Source organism: Prionailurus viverrinus, chromosome X (assembly GCF_022837055.1).
Source record: "Prionailurus viverrinus isolate Anna chromosome X, UM_Priviv_1.0, whole genome shotgun sequence".
Classification (NCBI taxonomy): Eukaryota; Metazoa; Chordata; class Mammalia; order Carnivora; family Felidae; genus Prionailurus; species Prionailurus viverrinus.
The window spans coordinates 105,928,051-105,952,582 of NC_062579.1; the positions used below are offsets into that span (position 1 = coordinate 105,928,051).

The 24,532-nt window shown below is 48.1% G+C and overlaps 1 protein-coding gene across 6 annotated transcripts in view; it reads right to left on the reverse strand.

Moving 5' to 3' along the window:
• Positions 1 to 12,274: 12,274 nt before the first annotated feature.
• ARHGEF6 (Rac/Cdc42 guanine nucleotide exchange factor 6) overlaps positions 12,275 to 24,532 on the reverse strand; it is a 99,363-nt gene continuing 87,105 nt past the window's right edge. For 5 of the 6 annotated variants that reach the window (XM_047843211.1, XM_047843218.1, XM_047843217.1 and 2 more), the window contains 10 exons: positions 23,748 to 23,834; positions 22,998 to 23,076; positions 22,235 to 22,380; positions 20,988 to 21,113; positions 19,531 to 19,551; positions 18,328 to 18,421; positions 17,003 to 17,092; positions 14,947 to 15,046; positions 13,193 to 13,247; positions 12,275 to 12,629 (listed from right to left, as the gene is read on the reverse strand). In XM_047843211.1, coding sequence (XP_047699167.1) covers positions 12,489 to 12,629; positions 13,193 to 13,247; positions 14,947 to 15,046; positions 17,003 to 17,092; positions 18,328 to 18,421; positions 19,531 to 19,551; positions 20,988 to 21,113; positions 22,235 to 22,380; positions 22,998 to 23,076; positions 23,748 to 23,834 — 939 coding nt within the window. In that variant the 3' untranslated portion in view covers positions 12,275 to 12,488. The remainder of the gene's footprint in view (positions 12,630 to 13,192; positions 13,248 to 14,946; positions 15,047 to 17,002; positions 17,093 to 18,327; positions 18,422 to 19,530; positions 19,552 to 20,987; positions 21,114 to 22,234; positions 22,381 to 22,997; positions 23,077 to 23,747; positions 23,835 to 24,532) is intronic. The other variant, XM_047843212.1, reaches the window with a different exon arrangement.

Here is a 24,532-nt window from a genome sequence, read left to right on the forward strand (position 1 = left end):
CTGCTGTGATCCAGCCCCTCGAGCCCACCGCCGCCGGGTTGGGGGCGGGGGTGGTGGGTGGAGGGTGGGGGGATCTTTCCGAGGGGGTCTCTTTCCGACCTTGGTGATGTTTTCGCAAACTCGGTTCTCAAGCTCGGTTGCACCACAAAGTATCTTGGTGACAGCACAGTCCCCGGAGGTCTGCGATAGCCTTTGATGAATGATGTGAAGCCCGTTCAGGGAAAAGCGATCGGGGTCTTTATCTCCAGCCTGCTCTGGAAAGGCTGCAGGAGATTAAAAAGAGACTTTGTTTTTCCCTTGATTAATCACAATTTAGTGAGGCTGGAGGTGAGGGGGGGTGCTTAGATGAGAAGCAGTTGCCTTACCTTTTTATTTTTAAATTTTTTTCCTAATGTTTATTTATTCTTGAGAGAGAGAGAGAGAGAGCATGAGCAGGGGAGGGGCAGAGCGAGAGAGGGACGCAGAATCCGAAGCAGGCTCTGGGCTCTGAGCTGTCAGCACAGAGCCTGATGCGGGGCTCGAACTCACAAGCCGTGAGATCATGACCTGGGCTAAGGTCAGACGTTTAACCGACTGAGCCACCCAGGCGCCCCTGCTTTACCTTTTTAATAGCTGCCTAGGTGGTTCTACCTTAGGCGAGAGGGCCTGGAGCTGGGAAACTGGCCCTCCATCCTTCCACCGAGGCCGACAGGGCCATTCTTTGTCCCTTTGTCTTTTTCACATAAGAGACCCAGAGTGGCTGTACTTGCTCGGCTGCACACTTTCTTCAACAAGAGAACTTTGGTGTGAGCAGAGGTGACATGTGTTGACTCGGGGACCCACGTCCCGATACGTCCACAGTGCCGTCTTGTCCTCCGGAGCGGAAGATCCTGCTTCCGCATTGTCCTCCGCATGGGACGCTTGAAGGAGGTGGGGCAGCGGCCATGACAGCAAGCAGACGTTGCTCGTGAGGTTCTTACAGATGTCAGGCTCCCGTAGGAAGGCCAGGACCCCAGGTCCAGCTGAGAAGAGGGCTTGGCCTGGTCCAGAGAAAAGAGACCATACACCGGGCCATGACTCTCCCTGCCTCGCGGTAGCTCAGTGCCACTTTGTGCACAGCCACACTTGCCTGGCGGGGTCATGGGGGCGGGGGAGGGCGAGAGGCATCACCCCTTTGGTAGGCTTCCTCCAAAGGGAACCTACGTCCAGCCTGGACGAAACTTTTAGTCTTCGTATCCTCACCTCCCCGGGTTTAAACATCGCCCCTGCACGTCACCCCGCCTTCTTCTTCTTTGGGAACGGTATCTCCCCGTTATCTTGGCCTCTGGCGACCAAGTTGCTGACCACATCTGTTATCAGAAGGAACGCTCTAGATACAAAGACTACATTTTCTAGTCTATTTCTCCTGCTCTCATACCTCCTACTGCTCGCTAAAGGACACCTCCCGTAGCTCCGGCCCAGAACCTTCTTTCCCCTGAGCGTCAGCCTCACCAAGCCAACTGCCTTCGCCCCCTCAGAGTACTTCCTCATGAGGTCACCCTGTCCTTTCCAAGAACTCCAGGTCCCACCCGTTACCCTCTTCTCTTCCTGTCCCACATGCTCGCAGCAGGCCATCTCCCCCGGCATGGACACAACCAGCTCTCTTTCTGAAACAGCTCCTACGTTAATCTACTTCTTTCTATCTCGGCTGCCACTATCCTAAGTCCGCGTCACTGTCACCTCGCTTCCGGAATGCTACACCAGGCTCCCAGCCTCCCCGCCTCCACTCTTGCTCCCTGTCATTTGACCTCCACACGCAGCCAAGGTGACTTCTTGCGTGGTTTTTTTGGTTTTTAATGTTTATTTGCTTTTGAGACAGACCGAGACAGAAGGCGCGTGGGTTAGGGGCAGAGAGAGCGGGAGACACGGAATCCGAAGCGGGCTCCGGGCTCTGAGCCGTCAGCACGGAGCCCGACGCGGGGCTCGAACTCACGAGCCGTGACATCGTGACCTGAGCCGAAGTCGGCCGCTCAGCCAACTGAGCCACCCAGGCGCCCCCAAGGTGAATTCTTAAACACAAGTCTGATTTCTCCACTCCCCTGCTTCAGGGTCTCCTGCCAATACGCCTCTCGGCGTCTTAAGTTCCAACCCTCGGTACCGCATGTGGTTTACTCTGCTTGGAACACCCCTCCCCCTCCCCCTCCCCCACCACGCCCACAGCTCTTAGCCAAGTGGAAGACGTTCCTACTTTTCTGTGAGCTTTTTGAGGACCAAGACTGTGTCCTATTCACCTGTTCATGGTGACTTCAGTGTCTACCACAGGGCCTGACATAGAATTGGCTCTTTATTTATCGCATGAAGGAAAAATGAATAAATGCAGCTGCTTATCACTCGGTGAAGTAGCTCATGAAATAATTCTGGGGGTTGGGTAAAGCAAAAAAAAAAAATTGCAATACTGTAAAAATAGTTTATGTCGACAACATTTCTATGATAAAAACGTACTCGGGGAGTAGAGAACGAGAATTATAGTGTAGATAAAAATAAATAATCTATTTCTATGGGGCGCCTGGGGGGCTCAGTCGGTTAAGCGTCCGACTTCGGCTCAGATCATAATCTCACGGTCCGTGAGATCGAGCCCCGCGTCAGGCTCCGTGCTCACCGCTCAGAGCCTGGAGCCTGTTTCCGATTCTGGGTCTCCCTCTCTCTCTGACCCTCCCCTGTTCATGCTCTGTCTCTCTCTGCCCCGAAAACAAATAAATGTTAAAAAAAATTAAAAATAAATAAAAATAAAAAAAATAAAGAATCTGTTTTTATTATATAGTTCATGGTAGGTCGCAAAAACGGTACGTGCAGTTGTTCCAAACTTGAACATTTTCAAAGTTGTTCTACTAAATGAGGAGGACCTGAGGACATTTCTGGTCTACCTATAACGTTCTGATTATAAATTATCTAACTTCATTCCATTTTTTTTCAACGTTTATTTATTTTTGGGACAGAGAGAGACAGAGCATGAGCGGGGGAAGGGCAGAGAGAGAGGGAGACACAGAATCGGAAACAGGCTCCAGGCTCCAAGCCATCAGCCCAGAGCCCGACGCGGGGCTCGAACTCCCGGACCGCGAGATCGTGACCTGGCTGAAGTCGGATGCTTAATCGACTGCGCCACCCAGGCGCCCCAATTCCATTTTTTTTTTTTTAACAAACATGTTACTTTTACATTCCCTCTAAGGGTTGGGGGAGGGAAGGCTTGAAAATGAGCCTAGTATGAAATATTCACGATCTCTGTTACCTGGTAGGAAGCAAATGTGTACAAAATGCAGTGTGCTCCTCGTAGGGGGAAATCGCAGTTAAACAAAGGCAACAGAAACGCGGAACATGAAACTAAGTACAATTTTTTTCTCTGTGAAACCTCCAGTTAAAAAAGAAAAAATAGGAGGGGAGCCTGAGTAGCACAGACTCTTGACTTTGGCTCGGGTCATGACCCCAGGGTTGTGGGATCGAGCCCCACATCGGGCTCCATGCGGAGCGTAGCACCTGCTTGGGATTCTCTCTCTCCCTCTTCCCCTCTCCCCGACTCTCTCTCTCACACACACACTCTCTCTGTCTCTCAAATTAAAAAAAAAATGTTTTAAAGCAGAAATACTCACTGCCGTGTAATGATTGTGTCTGGAGTCAGACAGATACAGTCTTAATCTAGGCTCTTCTATTTTACTAACTTTATAACCAGGGCAAATCACTTCTCCTCCTGCGGGCCTCAGTGTCCACGTCTGGAAAGTGGGGATGATAATACCTGCTTGACGGGGTTGGTGAGGATTTAATGAGGTCGTTCCCCGAGAGCGCCCAGCAGAACCTGGAGTCCGGAACGGACCGTCACAGACAGCAGCGCTCAGGTGGGTTTCCACGCGGCCCCCAGAACACCTGCCTGCACCCAGAGGTGCAAGTGCACAGGAAGGCATCTTAAAATGGTTGAGATGTAGGAGACCAAGGAAAATAGGCCTTGCCAGGCAGTAGACCAAAGACCACACCCACATTGAGGGTATTTAGGAAGGTTTCTTTTTTTAAAAAAAATTTTTTGTTAATGTTTTTATTTATTTTTGAGACAGAGAAAGACAGAGCATGAGCAGGGGAGGGGCAGAGAGAGGGAGACCCAGAATCCGAAGCAGGCTCCAGGCTCCGAGCGGTCAGCACAGAGCCCGACGCGGGGCTCGAACTCACGGACCACAAGATCACGACCTGAGCCGAAGTCGGACACTCTCAACCGATGGAGCCACCCGGGCGCCCCTAGGAAGGTTTCTTTTTAAAAAGACTGTAATCTGGGGCGCCCGGGTGGCTCTGTCGGCTGAGCACCTGACTTCGGCTCAGGTCACGATCTCCTTGTGAGTTCGAGTCCCGCCTCGGGCTCGCTGCTGTCACCGCGATCCTCTGCCTCCCTGTCTCTCTCCCCTTGCCCCGCTCACACACACTCTCTCTCAAAAAATGAATAAGTCTGCGACCCTTGATTTCCAATCTAAAGGACATCAGCACGCAAATGTACCCCCTCCAGACCACACTCCTCTGAGTAACCCCAGCAGGCAATTCGGCAACTCTCAAGAACGCCAGTGAAATACACAGGGAACTTCCACGGCCCGCTCCTGGAGCTCCTCTGAATTCTCCTGCACGCTTTCCTGTGGACTTGAGCCCCACTTGAGTCCAATAATCCATCACAAACCTTACTCCTCTCTCCCGCACCTCTCTGCTGTGAATGTCTCGAACGCACAGCCTTTAACTCAGATTTGATGCCCATTTCTGGTTACTGCTTCTTTTTGTTGTTGTTGTTACCCATCCAGCCACCCATCCAACACTAATCGACGGTACGTGCAGTCTTCTGCACGACACGTGTGCAAGCTCCAGGAGCGGTGGCACAGACTGGGTCCTAAAGGATGTTGGGGTGGAGGAAAGGAGCCCCCGGGGGAGAGCACGGAGCACACAAGACCGCAGAGGTGTGCGCGTGGATAAAGGGTCCGGGGGCGCGGGCAGGAGTCAGCTCACCGCGGGCGTCGTGTGGAGGGCAGTCTTGGTGTCTGGGCTGACTTCCCACGGCATGCTGCGCGACAGCGTGGCTCAGGTGGCCGGCGGGGCAAGTTGTGAGGAAGCGGCCAGGAGGCTGGGTCACTGGGCAGACCCTGCAGGCTTGGAGGACGCAGACAGCTTAGACCCCCGGTTGGCTTCCACTATAGACACTGAGGCAAGCTTTCAGTTTTCCCACCCCAATTATTGGAACATTTACTCACTCAACACATACGGCGTAGGTACTACGGACTTGACCCTGTATCGGGCTCTGAATATACGAACAGGAAAGGAGAGAAGCCCTCCTCTTAAGGTACGTCACGTTTGGTGTGGAAAAAGACACAAGCAAATGAAGTGCAAGGCGGAGACACGGAAAAGGGGTGTTGGAATCTGGATTCCCTGAGGACGCAATCAATACTTGAGCTTTTTTTTTTTTAGAAATTATTTCAAAGTTACGGAAAAGTTGCAAAAATACTAATATAAATACCAAGTGTATCTTTTTTCTGAACCATCTGAGGTTTTGTACATCATGGCCTCGCCCCTGAATATTTCGGCGTGTATTTTCTAAGAAGAAAGATATTCTTGTTTATAACCACAGCCCAGGTGAGCCTCAGATAACACAGGTTTTAAGTATGTGGGCACACTTACATGCAGGAGATAGGGTACAGCACTACAAACGTATTTTCTTTTCCTTAAGATTTTCTTAATAAATTTCCTTTTCTCTAGCTTACTTGGTTGTAAGAATATGGTGTATGATACATACAACATACAAAATATGTGTTGACTGTATGTTATCAATAAGGCTTCTAGTCAAGAGTAGGCTGTTGGTGTCGTTTGGGGAGAGTCAAAATTATACGTGGATTTTTGTGCGGGGCAGTTGGCGACCTCGCCCCCCATGCCGTTCAAGAGTCAACTCTACACTTAATCAACTTCCGTAAATTTAACGCTGATACTGATCTGCCATTTGTATTCCTGAAAATTCTGTTAAGTGACACAATAATGTCCTTTAATATCATTTTCCCCTTCCAGTAGGATCCAGTCTGGGGTCAGGTATTGAATCTAGTTGTTATGTCTCTTTAGTCACCTTTAATCTGGAACATTTCCACAGCCTTTCTTTGTATTTAATGACGTTGACATTTCTAAATAACAGTCTCTCCCCTTTAAAACAAAAAAAGAATGTTCCGGGGGCGCCCGGGTGGCTCAGTCAGTTAAGCGACCGACTTAGGCTCAGGTCACCATCTCGCGGTCCGTGAGTTCGAGCCCCGCGTCGGGCTCTGGGCTGATGGCTCAGAGCCTGGAGCCTGATTCTGTGTCTCCCTCTCTCTCTGCCCCTCCCCTGCTCTCTCTCTCGCTCTCTCTCTCTCTCTCTAATAAATAAACATTAAAAAAAATGTTCCTTATTTTGTCTGATGTTTCCTCATGCTTAAATTCCAGTTACGCCTTCTTGGATGGAAAACTACATGCACGATGTTGTGTTCTTCTCAGGGTTCCTACCACATCTGGACGCACACAACGGCCATCAGTCTCTCATGGCTGATGTGAATTTTGATCACTCGGTGAAGGTGTTGTCCAAGGTCTCCATTCTATAGTTACCATTTTCCCCTTTGTAACTAGGAAGCAGTCCCAGGGGGAGACACTCTGAGACTACGCAAGTATCTCTCGCATCATCATCTCCCCCTTGATTTAGCATCTGACAGTCATTTTTGCCTGGATCAGTCTTTGGTACGCTGGTGGCGACGTGATGGCTTTCCCGCTCCCGCGTCCCTTGCGCGTCTACGAGTCAACACTAACCAGGGTCTGTACACAAGAGCTTGCTGTTTCTCCCCACTTATTGATTAGTATGGACTCACAGACTTCTCCTGTTTTCAACGCTAATTCATTACTGTCCTTATTTTGGTGCCCATCGGGTTCTTTTTTTAGCATTCTGTTACTTTCTGGCACAACAAGATGTTCCAGGCTCATCTAGTACCTTCCCTGCTTTAGCCGTAGACTCAGCCATTTCTCCAAGGAGCTCTGCCGCCTTTCAGCACGGAGTAGAAGTGCTTACTGCTCCCAGGAAACGTATATATACACTAATTATATGGTGAGAGACTAAATACATATAAGAATAAACTAAGAAATATAAATATATATTTTATATACACGCACACATACAAAAGCTGTCAGAGTGAGCAAATAAAAATTCAGGAGACCCACTTATATTTGAATTTCAGGTAAACACTGAAAACCTTAGTATACATACATCCCATGCGGTATTTGGGACATGATCTCTACCAACATTATTTGTTGTACAGCTGAAACTCAAATTTTTAAAAAGTGAGTGAGCTCTACGCCCTTCGTGGGGCTTGAACTCGAGGCCGCAAGATCAAGAGTCACATGCTTTACGGACTGGGCCAGCCGGGTGCCCCATCTGAAATTCAAATTTAACTGAGCACCTTGTATTTTGTCTGGCAATCGTGATACATACAGACACACATTCACATGCAGAGACACGCCTATATGCACGCGTTTTAGAAATTGTGAGTTCACATAGATACTTGAGCTGCCCCCTAATGGAAAGGGAAGAATTTGCTCAATGGACAGCTATGGGAAAGGGATTTTAGGAAGGACAAAAGGCATATTACAGGACTTAGGGGAAATTCATGGAGACTAAATTTTGCTGTGTGCTGGGGAATGGCGAGAGATTAAATTTTGAAACAGAGGAGTGACATACATCTTGCAGGTAATCACTCTACTGGCATGAAAGAGGACAGACTGGAGAAGGTGACCCAAGAGGGAAGGAGGTGACAAGTGCTAAAAATAGGCGATGGTCAGGAGGATGGAGAGGAATTCAGAGGATACAAGAGAGTTAAAACTGGTAAGATGGATGGCTAGACTTATAAAGCATCGATGTATAAACTTATACACGGTTGAGGGAGAAGACAGAGTGGGGGAGAATGCCCATTTTCCTGGATGGGGCAACGAGGTGGCCAGGGGTGCTGTTCACTGGGATGGGAAACACTGGACGAACAGACCCGGGAATGCAAATGAGGAGTCCAGCTTTGGATATGTTGAGTTTGAGGTGCTGAAGGACACCCAAGCTGAGACCGTCCGGCAAAAAGCTGCATCCATGGGTCTGGAACTCAGGAGAAAGATCGCGATGGGAAAATACGGACGCGGGAGTCACCTGCGTTGTGATAAATGAAGTTACAGGAGTAGACAAGGCTGTCCAGGAAGAGGCTATAGAAAGGAAGAGGAGAAGAAAAGTGTCGAGGATCAGCCAATGTTCAAGGGACAGGCAAAGGAGGCAGAGCCAGCAAAGGAGACGGGGTTGGTCAGGTTGGATGAATGCCAGAAAAGTTGGGCTCATGCAAGCCAAGAAGATCTATCAAGGAGGCGAGGGTCAAACACTGTGGAGAGATCAAGATAAGAGTTGAAAAGGCTTCCCTGGATTTTCCAATTAAGAGCTCAGTAGTCTGAGGGTTGATGGGGGGTGGGATGGAGGGGAGGGGAGGTGATGGGCATTGAAGAGGGCATCTTTTGGGATGAGCACTGGGTGTTGTATGGAAACCAATTTGACTATAACTTTCATATATTAAAAAAAAAAGTTCAGTAGTGACTTCAGGCGAGTGGATGGCTGAGGCAGAAGCTTACTTAGCAGGTGCCAAGTATAGAGGAGGAAACGTGGTAGAGACAGCACGGATCCAAGAGGCAGACAGACCAGGGTTTCACGTCCCGGCTCCACACACCCCGCTATCTTGCTCAACGTCTGCGCCTCTGTCCATTTGTAAGATACCCCACAGGGTCGCTGGGAGGGTTTTGTGAGCTTAGCCATGTAAAACACTTAGGATAGAGCCTAGCACCCGGGAGGTGCTGCGTCGTAGCTTCGACTTCAGAGTAGGAAACGTAAACTGCCAAAGGCATGGTGAGCAGAAAGGTAATACTAGGTGCCTGCAAAGTCACTGGCTACGGAAGTGAAAGTCGGGGGGCCTCCATTGGACGGATGGATCCAAGGTCATGGTTGCTGCTGCTACGGTCTCCCATGCACAAAGCTGCACCCTCTGGAGGCTGGGGTACAGAAACCACCAACACGTCCCTGGAACCACCCACATTGTATACGGAGCCTTAGCTGCAAGGGAGCCTGGGATAGGTCTTTTTTTTAAGGCTTCTGGGGAGAAACATAAGAGGGGGCACAACTCAGGAAACAGGTGTTGACGAGGATGCGGAGAAAGGGGAACCCTCGTGCGCTGCTGGTGGGAATGCAAACGGGTGCAGCCGCTCTGGAAAACGGTATGGAGGCTCCTCAAAAAATTAAAAGTAGGACTTCCCTCCGACCCAGCAGTCACACCACTAGGTATTTCGCCAAAGGATACAAAAATGATGATTCAGAGGGGGCACAGGCGCCCCAATGTTTATAGCAGCGCTATTGACAACAGCCAGATGTCCATCGACTGACGAATAGATGAAGAAGACGTGGTATGTATACACGGTGGAATATTACTTGGCGAGCAAAAAGAGCGACCGCTTGCCACGTGCAACAAGTGAAATAAGTCCGTCAGAGGAAGACCAGTACCATATGATTTCACTCATATGTGGAATTTAAGAAACACAACAGATGAACATAGGGGAAGGGAAGGAAAAATAAGATAAAAACGGGAAGGGAGGCAAGCCATAAGAGACTCTTAAATACAGAGAAGAAACTGAGGGTTGCTGGAGGGGTATTGGGTGGGGAGATGGGCATGAAGGAGGGCACTTGTCGGGATGAGCACTGGGCGTTATACGTAAGCGATGAATCCCTGGGTTCTACTCCCGAAACCAATGCCACGCCGTATGTTCACTAGCTTGGACTTAAATAAAATGAAAAAAAAAAAATTTTTTTAAGGGGGCAGGACCAGATGCATCTGTCTCGAGGGGGAGCAAATATTTTCATCGTGACTGCTGACACCAGCATTCCAACTGTGGGCAAGATAGAGGCTACCACTGGTTGACAAAAGCCCGATACCGGGCGGAAAATGGTGTAGACAGGTCGTAGGCTGGGGCCAGAAGGAGAGGGGCGGAGAGGTTACGGGAGGTCCCGTCTCATGGCATGAAGTATCTCTGTAAAGTGGGGAGCAAACGTCCCCTGCCCTGAGTGGAGACACGCGGGAGGAAACTGCCACCAGCTGGTGGGGGCGGGGGGAGAAAAGGAAAGAAACACAGGACTTAGTTTATAAAGCACTGTTATTCTCGTTTATTGAAAATGTCCGTTGGAAAAGTCTTCAAAATAAAAACAAGTTAGAAAATCTGAGCTTGTGTCAGAAGGGACGCGACGGAAGAGGAGCTACAAAGCCTCTAAGGGCAGCGGTTTAATTACAGGGTGACAGGAACCCACTTATAGAGTATTGTCAACGACACAACTACGGAGACACTGCTCTCGGGCTAACATGGCTTCGTTTCCTTTATATTATTGTTTAACGTGCGAGTGCGGACATCACTCGGCGCAAGCTTCAGTACCCAGCGTACCGAGGGCCTTTCCTGAGAAGGGCCGGGTTCCAGACACATGCATAGGTACACGTCACTTTAAAATAAAGACCTTTCGCTATGCTAAGCAATCCTACACCTTATCAACTAAAGGATTTCGCAATCGCAACAATGTTCCCTAGGGGTATAGTTTGTGCCATTCACTGCAAGCCATTGGTTAACCCCAGACGGGGCGGACGCTAAGATCTGTGTGGCTGTTGTTAAGTTTTAGGTGAAGGACGGCACATCTAGACTGCTGGGCTTCCACACAGCTTCCAGAGACAGCCGCCTGGGGTTGGCTGATGGTGGGCGGCGGGAATAGTCCGTTTCCCGTGGATGGTGTCATTTCTGCCGGGCGGCAAGCAGTCAACAGCCCCGTACTGTGTAGCTGTGGGAACTTGAGACCCCCGGTACCAAAAAAGGAAAACGGGCTTAGCAGGCTGGGGGTGTTCAAGCTTCAAGTTTGGTTTCTAGACAACACTTGCAAAACCCACATTTATAGGCACCCGTCAAACGTATCTGGAAGACAACCTTGACCGGTCCATTGGCCCTTTGCCTCTCTTTCCAGTGATCGTCCCTGCCCGCCCAAGGGCACCTGTCTTTGGGAGACAGAGGGGCGGGTTGTGCTGCTCTGTCCCGGAGCCTCGTGCCAACGTTCGATTGTGTCGAATTCGGATGGATGCTGCTCTTCTGTGACCCTCTTCTAAACCGGGGTTACGTGGTGCTCATTTTTGAGACACTTACAGAGGCGATCACTTGATTCGAAGGGCAACTTTGGCAAACCGGTTCCAAATACTCAGCTTCACTAGTAACCAGCGCACGACCACTGGAGGGGTCCTTTCTTTCTGGATATACAAACCGGACCAATAGCACATCTCTGCAAATGATGCTTCGAGCCCTACTCGAAGAGGCTGATGAACATACAGCTTCTCACAGCGTATCTGGGAGAGCAATACGGGGAATTAAAGCTGTCTACTAGGGCACAATATCTCCTCAATGCAGATCGTTTTGAAGGATGAGAAGTCGCGAGGCGGATACGCAGTGTGGATGAAGGAGCGGCTCACAGTCCGTATTTTTTAAAAGTAAGCAAAGCGCACACTTACTAGTTTATGCACCACTTGGTATGGTTGGCTTAAAGCACTGGGGAGACATAAACCTTACGCGGGAGGCAGAAGGTTAGGGGAGGGAACCTATCATGCGCTGGGGAAAGATGGCCAGCTCTGCTGCTGAAGGGGAAGATTGTCTAGTGCAATTTGCTAATGGGTCTGGTGTTGGCATGGATGCGTGGGGCTTCTGCCCCGTAGAGTGAAAATGTCAACCCGCACAAAAGAAATAAGGGTGCTACTGTCTTCTTGGCCCTACAGACAACACAGGGCGGTAACAATAATAATAATAATAACAATAATAAAAAGTGTGCATTGAGGGGTGGCACATGATCACCCGGGGAAGGGTGGCTGGGTCATTGGGCAAATGTGCTAGTCTTCTACTCACCCTACCCTAGTCACAGCTCGGGGAGCTTCGCCTTCATTAAATTGGGTACTGAGGGGCTTCCAGATACAAGAAAGCGTTCGAGAAAAAGTCGTTCACATTTACTAAGCCACGGCCAGCCACTTTGCTCTGGTAGCCAGCCGCAAAAGAGTGACCCAGGGGTAATGGCTGGTAAAGAGGCACTATGAATTGAAGGCCATCTGAAGACCATTTAAGTCACTTGCCTACACTAGGTTTCCCTTTTCTCATCGGATGGAAAAGACTCTGGGGAGAGTTCTACCACCTGTCAGAAGGATCTGTCAGAAGGAAAACAACCAACCAATAACCAACCAACCAACACTCAAGCAAACAGGGAGACAGAGAGAGAAAGCGAAGGAGAGAGAGAGAGAGAGAGAGAGAGAGAGAAAGAGAGACTGACTCTGATACAAAATGAAAACCGAAGAAGTGAGCAAACAGAGCGTTTGAAGCTGGACATTTCAAGATGTCCCGAAGGCAACATCTGCCCAGCTGCACAGTGATGGTTATGGAAGGATGGAGATCTTGCTACTGGACTCGGCCCGAATACACTCATCAGTTTGCTTCAACAGCCTCCGGACCAGCTTTTCTAGGTCCCTCCTTGATTTCAATTCTTCTTCCAGGCATTGCTTCATTCTTTTATTTTCCTGTGATGGGAAAAGACTTGTCAATTCCCAAACCAAGTGGCCCCTTCTCAGGGCTCCTCCTGCTTATCCTGTTAGCAGCCGTCACCACTGACTGTACTTTCCTTTCTCGTGCTCCTCGGTCTCACCCTGAGTTTTGTGACAACCTCCCGAGTGTTCTTCCAGTCTCTGTTCTCCCCCCTCCAGTCCATCCTTTACCCCGTCACCAGGCACAGCCAGACCCCAAACACTGGGAAGACTGTGCATCATGAAACAGCGGATCACATCTCTAGAGGAGCCCACAACTCAAGATTTATGGTTCTCTTTACACTTATCCACTCACGGATGACTTAGCTTTGTAAAAAAAAAAAAAAATTCTGTTTACAAATGTCCGAGAGCGTGAAAGTTATAACTAAGTTGGGGACCCTTTTGTAAACTGCTAAATAGGTATATGAGCAATCCTGAGAAATTTAAACCCAAGACCACATGGGAAAACCAACAAGACCCACCTTGAAGACACAAGGAAAATAAAAATCCCCACCTCATCAGTTCTATGAGCTGAGAGAATGACTTTTATATTTCATTACCTGTTTCAGTTCTTTGACCTCATCCTTCAAGGCATAAACAGTATCGACAAGACTCCTAGAACATAAAGTTCAGAGTTTAACAGCTGGCACTGAAATACTGTTAAGCAAAGCGTAACAATAAAAGCAGCTTTCTAGAAATACAGATCCTGAAAAGCAGTGGACTTTCCAGCTGGTCGGGAGACATAACCGCCAAGAACGGTCCTCGTGGGGCCCTATTTTTGTGAGTGAACAACCATCAGCACACGTGGTCATTCAAACACGATGTCATCACACCTTTTCTACACTGCCCTCCTCTTTGGCCACTTGCTTCCCAGCTGGGTGAACACAAAAGAAGAGACTAGGGCTCATCAAAAGGTTTCGATTCTTTCTCTGGGGCAGGAATGAACATCACCTAACATACAACGAGGGCCGTCATGAGGTCCTGCCTATCCTACAAGATCTGTGCCATGGCATTGCACCTTTCATCTCTCTGACCCTACGTGACACAAAGTCAGAGGCGTTATTTCTGGAAGATTCCATCTATTCCGAAAGAGAATTAAAGTGCCCTGGCTGAGTCAGGACAGTCACTTTCCGGCTGGCTCTGCTCCTGGACAAGAACTTTGGAGATCTGGGTTCCAGTTCTGATCCCACCACCTACCAGTCCTCCAACCTTGGGTAACCTTGGGTAACCTTGGGGACCTTGGGTACCTTGGGTAGTTTCTTTCTCCTCCTCTCCTTGTCTTAACTTTCTTCACAGACAGAATGGGGATAATAGTACATTCCCCAAAAACCTCACAAAGTTATCGTGGGGATTAATATAGCTACAACAATTATAATGACAATGATTATCATCTATTAAGTGATTACCATGTGCTAGCCTTTGTATTTATTTTTCCATTTAACCTCACAACAAACCTTAAAGTAGTACTATCATACCCATTTACAGATGAGGAAACTGAGGCACAGAGAGGTAAAGAGGTTTGCACCTAGGCCATACAGCTAACATGATGCAGAATTTGGACTTGAACCAGGGCTGTCCCCTTGAGCCCAAGTGCTTTACCATTTTGCCACATCACTTCATGTACCAGATGGAAAAACACATCGACGATGTCAAGCACTTTGAAATATGCTGTCCTAGGCAAATTTAGGCCCGACTTCAGAAATGACTCAAGTTTAAACAAACCATTTGGCTGGCCACTTTGTGTTTATTTTATGAGCCCACGGGTACTTAACCTGATTCTTGCCCGTTAGGTCACCCTCACTACCGTGCAAAGGTAGACCAGGGACATCATCTCCCTGAACCCCAGCTTCCTCGCCTATAGAAGTGGTGAACATAAAGCTTATCTCACTGGGTTTCTGTAGGATTCTATATAGGTCAAGTATGTGAAAGTCCAGTGTTTGACTCTGTATGCATGAGAAGCATCCATCTGGGCAGGGAAATTGGTGCTGTGGCCTTCCCCAGCGCCATCTAGATTCATCTAGAGTGCTATTCTTGTGTGCCCTGAAGCGCCGTACCGTATGAGGGAGCTGATCCCAGGGGCAGCCACCAAGCAGAGAGTTCTGCCCGCTTGGCCTCCCTTTCCCCCTTCCCTTTGTTGGGGGGGGGGGGGGGGCAGCCCTCCCACCGCTCCCAACTGCATGAGAGCAAAGAGGGGTATATTCCCGGAGAAGGACGGACTATCCTTCGGTGCAGGCTTTGCAAGAGACCCACTGCCCTGCCAGAACCTTCTTTCCGGCCCCCAGACAGATCAGAAACAGCAGCCTGCTCTACTCACTTCTCTTCAATGATGGTCTGGCCGTTGCTCCTGGTTTCTTCAATGATGAGCTTCTCTTCCTCGGGGAGTAAGACCTGTGGAAGCGAATCTTTGCGAGCACCTACAAGCAAGGATTGAGAGAGGGCGGAAAGGGGACAGTTACTGGAGACTATTCTAGGTGTTGGCCCCTTCCACTGTTGTCATTGAGGGGTCTTTGTGGATGGCATGCTGCTGCCTTGCACCCCAGAGAGCAGTCACCCAACATTTGGTGACTACACCTTCCCAACTGAGGAAACGGCCAAATACACCAATTCAGTCTCGAAGCGGGGGGCCGGGGTGGGGTGCATTCAGTCAGTCAAGGCCATTTTGGTCAAGGGTAGAGCGGGGGTTGGGGATTATCACATCAGCTCAAAGATGTGGGCATCCTTAGGGCTCTGCTCAGACTGCCTCGAGGCTCTGGGACAGAAGAGGTGACGGAACAGACAAGGGACCTGGCCAAACAGCTCTCCTGTATGTCCAACCTCTCCCTCACTTCTGGATCCTTCCTTTCAGAGCTCAAGCCCTTAAACTTCAGTCTCCCTGAGCCACTGGCGTCCTCTCTTCGAAGCCTAATTCCTTCAAGTCGTGAGTGCTCACTGCCTCCCCTTTGCTGAGGTGGCCCTGTGTCTGCCTTCCACGGGGCCCAGCACTTGGTAGGTGCCTAATAAGGAGACAGCGGACCGACTGACTGATCGGTTAAATGCAGCAGGAAACAACAGCAGTCGTTTCCAGGGAAGCACGACTTCTGGCCGGAGAGGGACAGAGGATGGGAGGTCACCATGATGCTAGACGCTTGCCACGTGTCAGGGGCAGGCTGGGCAGGAGGGGCGGACACGTGACTCTTTAGGCCGCAACACCTGCCTGCCCCTGTGACACATCTACAGACACTGTCGACATGAAGAGAGCGGGTTCGGGGAGCAGGTGAGGTCAGGTTTTGCACGAGGGAGGCTTCTTCTGGGGCCTCCCTGTCCCCCTCGCTTTCCTAGTTTTCACGACACACATTGCTCTCCCTTTCCTTTCCTGCCTCCTCGAAACTTGTCCTCAGAGCTGGCCATGCCCAAGGCCACAGCCAGGATTTGTCTGTGAACTAGATGGTGTGACAGTCCTCCCTTCACCGCCAAACGTGTCAAGCTCGACATCAAACCTCTTCCTCCCGCCAGCCTTAGGGACAAGTTACTCCGAAGGCATCGGTCAAGGCAACCCACCCAAGTGATCCCCTCCCCCCCCACCCACCCAAGTGATTGGGCAGTGGCTGTGTTACGGAGCACTCGTGTCTTAGGCAAATGCAAACAGCAGACACCTCACTTGTGGTCCCCTGAACGCCTATAGTCACGGAAGACTCGTGTCTATGTGACTCGGTTTGGAAAAAAAAAAAAAAAAAGCTCAAGGATCAATCAGAAAACATCCGCTTGCTTTCCTTTGGTGCCTGAAAGTTGCTGGGGGGAGGGGTGCGGGGAGGGGGGGGGATTACCCTCCCCCAATAGCTCCCTGTAAATTGCACACATTCCAAACAGCCCCGGCTAAGCAGCTACATTTCCAGAATTTCTGAGCAACTTTGAAACTTGAGCTTGGTGAAGCACTGTTCGCTTAAATATGCAGCTGATCGGAGATAGTATTGTGACTTCCTTTCCAAATCTGCCCATGAGAGGAGATTAGCATCAGTTCACAGACACAGGAACTCTCTGGGTTCTTTAATTCCTAACTAGTGCTGGTGAAGGCATCTGCGTACTTCAAAGGAGAATGACTTTTTAAAAAACTTCTTTTGTTTTCATTTCTATCACCTCCAGCTTTTTTACTCTTGCGTGTCTCTTTCTCTCCGGGTGAAAAGAAAACACTGCGTAAACAAACCGCCCGGGCAGCTAAAAGCCCCTTATCGGAAAGATGCAGTTCTGCTCTTCTGCGCGCTGCTCCTCAGCACGAAGTCACCTGCTCTCCACGCCCTGCAACCCAGCTGGGCTGCTTTTCTCTTCTTCAAAGAGGCGCCGAGCAGTAAAGAAGAAACAGGGCTCATTAGAGAAAGTGGTTTGGGGGAACCTACTTGAGCCATGGCCTTGTTGAAAGTTTGCGCTGGTGCAGTAGGCTTCGATCACTTTCAGGATCTGAGCATCTTCTTCCAGAGCAGCCGTACCTGTGAGATTTAATTACCAATGAGTTGGCAGAGACATCTACGCCCCTGGACCCTCAGAATCATGCACTGCACTCAACTGCTAGGGACCGGCCTCCGTGACCGGAAAGCTTCCTCCCCCAGTGGCTTTCTTTCCAGAGTTCTTTCCTGAAGAAATGTCCTCATCACTTTGGGGCTTTTGGTTTTAACTTTATTTTGAGAGAGAGAGAGAGAGAGAGAGAGAGAGTGTGTGTGTGTGTGTGTGTGTGAGAGAGAGAGAGAGAGAGAGAGAGAGAGCGGGGAAGGGGCAGAGAGAGAGACAGGAAGACAGAGTCCCCTCCACGTTGTCAGCACAGAGTCCGACGCGGGGCTCGAACTCATGAACCTCAAGATCACAACCTGAGCTGAAGTCGGACGCTTAACCGACTGAGCCACCCAGGCGGCCCTGGGGCTTTTACTAGACTCTTAGAGGCCGCAATGACAGCCCTAGCCTCAGTTCTCATCTGATATATACCACAACCTGCCTCTCCTTCAAACTTCAAGGCTTCCCTTCTCTAGGAAGCTTTCCCCCACAGACCTCACCCGTTTTTCCAACCAGCCAGCAGAGTCATTGATTCCCCCTCCTGTCTCTCCTCCTCCAACTCATTCTTGAAATGACTGGAGGGCGAAACCCTGCTAGCTAGCGGGTGGCGGATGCGCACATCCCGGTGGGGGGTGGGGTGGGGTAGATGCAGAAGCTGGAGTCCAGCAGATCTTTCCAGACTGTATTTTTGGCCGGGACGCACAGATCCGTCACCCCTTGGTGATACATCACTTACTCCTTCATGTGTGTCCCAAAGGACCTCGTTCCCAGCCATAGAGGCAAATACATACATATGCAGCAGCTGCCCGATTCCTCGGCTAACTCAGAGAACGTCACTGAGCATTAACCTTCCAGAAGGATTTCAGCCTTCAGGTCTATTTAGTGTATCCTGGTAGAGGAAAATATCTTGGGCATCAGAAACTAAGGGAAAAAATGTATCCGTAGCAAACAGGTCCCTTTAGTGGTTCTCAACCAGGCGGGGCAAAATATTCGAAACGAAATCATACAGGCGGCAGCTGACTCGAAAATCTTAGAGGTGACCAAACCCTTGAATGCATGCATTTTTTCTTCATGAAACAGGGGGTACGGAGGACAAACTGCTCTAATCATCTGCTTTCAAAAGAATCCTTCCGCTAGTTCATCCATAACCGACCTTCCAAGAGTACAAAACACATACTTTTCCGAATCACATACTCCTCCTCCGATGGCTTTCTTTCCGTCTTTCTTTTATGAAGAAACTTCTTCATCGTTTTGGGGCTTTTACTAGACTCCTGTAAGGACAGAGGTTTGTTTAGGAATTAAAATTCTCCCCCCAAGACAAATTAAAAAGAGCAAATGAAATGAAACCGAATGGCTCTCTCCTATTTTGACAGTCCCCAAAGGGCATCGAAGTTTAATAATGTACACAATAAAAAATGGCTCCAAGAAACTCTAAAAGCTTCCATAAAACAGAGGCAGAACAACTGGCCTCTCAACCGCCATAGGGACGGGTGCCGTGTGCAGAGAAAAGAGTGGGTGTAGATCCCAGGGAAACAACCGCATTCCTAACTTGGTTTATAGTCCTCGCTGATTCAGTTTCCAGGGAATCAAGTAACAGTTGTAAATACTAATATGGTACATACTGCTTTTCAAGGAGCTTCAAAGCTTTTTAAATACATTTTCCTTAGCGACAGTCCCACAGAGAAGAATATTAATTTCCATTTGTCAGATGGGAAAATTAAGGGACCAAATAATTTCCCTGAACTCAGAGAGAAGAGCCAAATGAGGGATGTCCTGATAAATAATTTGGCATCAGGAGCGATGGGTGTAGACCGAAGCTTAAATGTACATACAGAAAGCCGTATTTTTAATTAGCAGATACAAGAGCCATGGATTACTGAATTTGCTTTTGCCGGATAAGTAACCGGTGCTCATTATCAGGTATCCAAACAAAGAGATGAGAATCTCAGACCCTAGTGACCGTCTTATCCCAATGTCCCCTGCAAGGTATATACGTGATGGGTGGGTCATAATTAGTACCTTAAAATATATGGGACAAAAGAATTTAATTTCTTCCACTTAGCCACAGCGACCCACTTAGACTTGAAAACGGACATGGAAAACTCACATGTGACAAAAAGGATCGGAGAAAGAGCGTTTACCAAAAAGACACAAGGAAAACAGGCATTTTCAAGGCGTCTAAGACAACATTTTCATGTGGATTTCACAAGAGGCTGCTTTCTGAAGAAAATGTACTTACATGTCAGAACTGCATCTTCGTACTTTAGCCACCAATGAGAACAAGGGACAAAACAAGCATAAAGGAAAAGCTTCATTCATCAGAGGTGACAGCACAGCATTATGAGGCCACTGTAAGCCAAAGATATTGTTCTACCCTTACCTTTAAGATATAAGACATCCTCTAAAGTGAATATGTAAAGAAAGAGAAAATGAGCGTGAGAGGTCGATGGTTATAATGATCAAATCCATTTATCAGTAATTCTAAAACAACAGTCAAATGTTAGTGTCATCATCAATTACACAGAACATCATCACGTTTCCCGCATTAGTCTCAGATGCAATATTGTCATGCGAAAGCCCAAGGAATACAGTTCTGTGCAGAGTAACAAATACTGAAAATAACTGAAATACACACTCTACGGTAAGAGTATATTAATAGCTCTCTTCTCCCAGCAGAAACAACGTGATCATGCCTTAGTTTTAATGGATTAGTTCTGCAAAGGATTAAGTTAACTGGACCCTTCAAGGCTCACCTGAATTCGAACTTAGGAACTGACAATTACAAAATAGCGATCGTTAAAAAGGGGACCCAGATAACTACGATTTTCCCGGGTCGATTTCCACAGCAAACCTGTGGGACTGTTTCCTGGCCCAATTCTGAACAGAGGTACATAATAAGGATTCAGCTCAAGCATTATTTCTCCTGTCATGCCCAGCTGAAACGATAAAAAATTCCTCCGGTGTCAATACCGCTCTATTTTTACCGCACTCGGAGGCAACAATTAATCGAGACAGTAGCACAGTGTTTGAAATCAAAACAAACTTGAGATTGAGCTAAATCTGTGTCGCGCATCAAAACACACAGTCGATATGGCAATATATGCTGTCTTTGCTCCCTAATTCTAAGATGCGTCTCATAACCGCCACGATCTTAAACCTTCACTCAGGAAGACCTAGTTAAAGAACAGTTACTTATAAATGAGGCTCTTTACTGAAAGCTGAAATGATGATTAACATCTTAGGGAAACAAAACAAAACACCGTTTGGATGGAAAAACTAACACTCCACACAGTTACAGAAGCCAGTGACTGACATTTCCTGACTGCGACTTTGAGGAAAAAAATAGAAAGAACCTTGAAGTCCCCACACGACCCAAATATCCAATGTTGCTTAGAAGCCTCACTTGAAAAGACATTCTTTTCATTAAATTCTTTTCCCTTTCCAACTGCAGCAGAAGGTCCAGACTCTCATAGTTCAGACTTATGGCTTGGTCCCATAAGACTTTCCTGATTTGGCTTTAATAGATCAAAATGATCCAAAATGCAGAACTGGGTCTGCTTGGTCGCAAACTGAACTCCAAGGAAGTGGCTTCTGTTTAAGATGTGTGGACATTATATACAATTATCAGGAAGGGACCGGGGAACCCAGGCAGTGCACATAAACCCTTCTGGATAAATATTTGCACAGGGACAATGGGGAAATGGAAAATTAAGAAATGAAAACATCCCCGACTCTAACGATTCACGACTGACTGACATGTATCACCTAGCATAAATTCTAGCACATCCCCACAGAACTCTTCGGAATAAGCTGTGACATTAGCTTGACAGACATTACCTCTTTATAACCTAGTGCTGCTGATGGTCTAAGTGGAGGTGCGGGTCGTAGACAACTTAAACTCCACGGTTTTATAATTTGAGGAGGCTCCAAGGGTCCTCGGGGCTGTCCGGTAGAGCTAAAAGACTGGGAAAATGTCTGATGAGATGCTGGCGATCTGCCACCTGAACCCGACCTTGTGCCGCACGGCAAGAGAACAATAGTTTCATTGGATAGCAAAGCCAACCACAGGAAAGGAAAGGCGGGAAAACAAAAGTCCAGATGATGGGGTCTCTAAGGAACGGCACAAAATCGACTCAACCTCCTACGGGCCTGTCTTCCCTCTCTCTTCTGGAATTTGATTCACTAAAGTCAGGGGTGGCTTTCCTTCATAAGAGAGGAGAGCGGAGTCAGCACTGGATGGCTTCGGTCGGGCGCTTGGCACTCTATCAGGTGCTGGAATAGGTTATCTCAGCAGAACTGCCTATGACAAACCTTAGCGAAGTGAAGTAACTAACTAGCTGGCAATTGACAAAGCCAAGATTTGACCTCAGATCTGATGCCGGAGCCCTTGTTCTTCCCACCACATCGCACAGTGCCTGAGACTGGAATTTTGGCATCACCGGTTGGAGTGTTAACAGCACTGCAATCTTTGCTCTCACTCAACAAGTACAGTAAAATCTCATCAATTCCAAGTCCAGGAATTCCAAATTCGTGATGACTTGGAAGAAGGCAGCGGCTGCAAGTTTACCCTTGAAGGTTGCCCGGTGAATGTGGTAGCCTAAATGAGATTACGTGGAGATGGTGAAGTACGTGGGCAGGTAAACTACCTGTTTTTTGACTCAGCACACAACGAATAGGAGAATAACAGCTGCTAATTAACCCGTTGGGATGAGCACTGGGTGCTGTATGGAAACCGATTTGACAATAAACTATATGTAATAAAAAAAAGTGAAAAAAAATAAATCTCGTTTACCGCTAAAACATCTCAGTGGGACTTCTGATTAGACAAAACTTTGCGGGCAGTTGGCGGGAGCTCCTCAACGCCGTCCGACAAAGCCGCACACCTCTACGTAAAACCTCTCATTAATTTGGATGGACCTCCCTCCACAAGTAATCAGAATTAGTGAGGTTTAACTGTACTTCAAGACCTACGAATATAGACAACCCAAAGACTAAGGGCATGCTCACTGCTTCTTGTAAGTCCTCTGCAGGCAGGTGTGACGAGAGACTCAGTAGTCCCCGGACCGCACAAGTGGACAACTTACGGAATGAGCACCAGAAGAGGACGACGATGTTTTGGATAATGAGCTGCAAGAGGCAGGTCCCCTGATCAGTCTGCACAGCTGCTCCAGCCATTCCTGGAAGTCCTGGCTGTTGTTGCAATGGACCACAGTCCTCTCTACTAGGTTACCTGCATTGCCCCATTGGGAGCATTTGGAGACAAAAGACACGGAGGGCCTTGAGTTCACCTCATTCATAAACACACGTCGAGCAACTAAGGCTGGGGTGTCTGTTTCCATGAGTGTCCACACCGATGAGATAACCCCTGTTGAAACCCCTGCTGAAGCAAGGCCAACATCCGATCTCGGGCTCCCTACTGGGGAACGAAGGGGGTAAGGCCCGGGGCCACCATCCCAGCGTGAGCTGCTGCGCCCTCTCGGTGCAGAGTGCAACCGTCACATGGAAATCACACGGGCCTGGCAAAAGGGACCGTAGGCCAAAAGGTCAGGCCTTACCAGGCCTGCTCAATTTGTGCCTCTATATCAGTCCATTCTGTTAGTTCTAACAAGTAGCTCCGACGCAAGAAAAGATTGAAACCAATGGCCACGCTGAGGCTTTTGAGTGGCCAGGACACTTGGTTCTATCGCCGGACCCTAATCATCCCAGAAAATGGAAGACACCTTGCTGTGGCCAGGTAAAACTTGCTCACGGACTTAGAGCAGAAAATAATAGCTTTTACTTACTCGAATCCCACTTCATTCCAAAAAGGATTTCAAGTAGCTACTCGAAAAAGACAAGAGTGCCTACCTGTGATTTCAAATGTGTAGTCATTGCCTTCGATTTCATCTAATCTGGTCACCACGATTCCCGCGACTGGTATTTTTCCCTATCAGAAAAGGAACATTCCCATCAGTTCTGTGGTTAGATGTGCCCCGGCTTATGTCTATTAGATTTTCTGACCCTCTCGGAAATCACTGCTGATTCAGGGCTCGACATATTTCTCTGGCCTGCATGCTTCCCTGCTTTCAAATGTGATCAGACAAGAAAGCAAGGGGGCAATGTGGCTTGTGTTTTGCTAACACATCCTAAACCATACGGTCAGGATTTACAAACAGGCTTACTTGTTTTCTAACACATTTTCCGGAGAATCAGTCAACAGAGTAAAGATTCAAAAAAAAATTTTTTTTTCCAGTTTCATGAACATTAGTCATTGCTAGGCCAGCTATAATAAGCAACAGTAACTTATAGCACTCCATCTTTGGGGAGCGGACTGAAGGAAGTTTAATTTCCCAACGAGTGGAAGGACTTCTATCGGAACATTCGTAACCGGGCTCACAGCCAGCGCGATGGACGTTCAAGATAAACTCATTACGGCAATACAAAGGTTTTCCATCTAAGGAACATCTGCTCTTATAAGCTGTATAATTACAACAAAGGGTCAGAACATTCTGCATTTTCTGGCTGGAGCTTTTAGTGCCATAGAACAGATATTGCAACGGGATGCAAACCTGTTTTCATTCTGGGTCCTGCTGTTTGCTTTATATGAAATCTACTGACCTGATAGATGAAGCCACTCATCCGAGGACTTGCGGATAACATTATCAAGACACTTGAAAACAACATGAGGTACCGCTCCTCTTTTTCCTAAAGTGAAATGGAAAATATTAAGTGGAGGACAGAAAGTGGACATTTTGTTTGTTAAGAATTTCTGGAGTCACTGTTGTATATCACAGGGCTTATATAAGGCAACGAAACATGAACAGTGACCTTTTAAAAAAGATACCCAACTTAAAAGCACAAGACTAGTTGAATTCGACTTCGAAGTGAATCTAAAGCCACAGTTTATCCCTCTTTTTCCTATACATAACGGTTAAATACAAATAACGTGCCTGTTTCCCAAGTATATATGCCTGAGCAGTCACACAGTTAATGCCTTGCTACGCGAGCTGTAGCCAAAGCACAAGTCTCTAGGTTCACAAAATGAAAATGATTTTACTCTGAAAAGTAGCAAAACAGAAGGGGCTTTCAGGTAGGAAAGCCTGAAATAGGAAATGTATTCTGCTCTGGCATGTGTGCTAAGGTCTTATCCATAAAATTACTTTTAATCAGTAAGAACATGAAAACTATCGTACTCATGTGAAACAAAGAAATAAATACCTTTCGAAAATGGCACCAAGGGAGATTTTACACGTGAGGGCTTCCCTGAACTCTACAAACGGATGCACATGTAGTAGATGCGGAAAAAATTACATCCAGGGGTGCCTGGGTGGCTCAGGTCACGATCTCACGGTTCGTGAGTTCGAGCCCCGCGTCGGACTCTGTGCTGACAGCTCAGAGCCTGG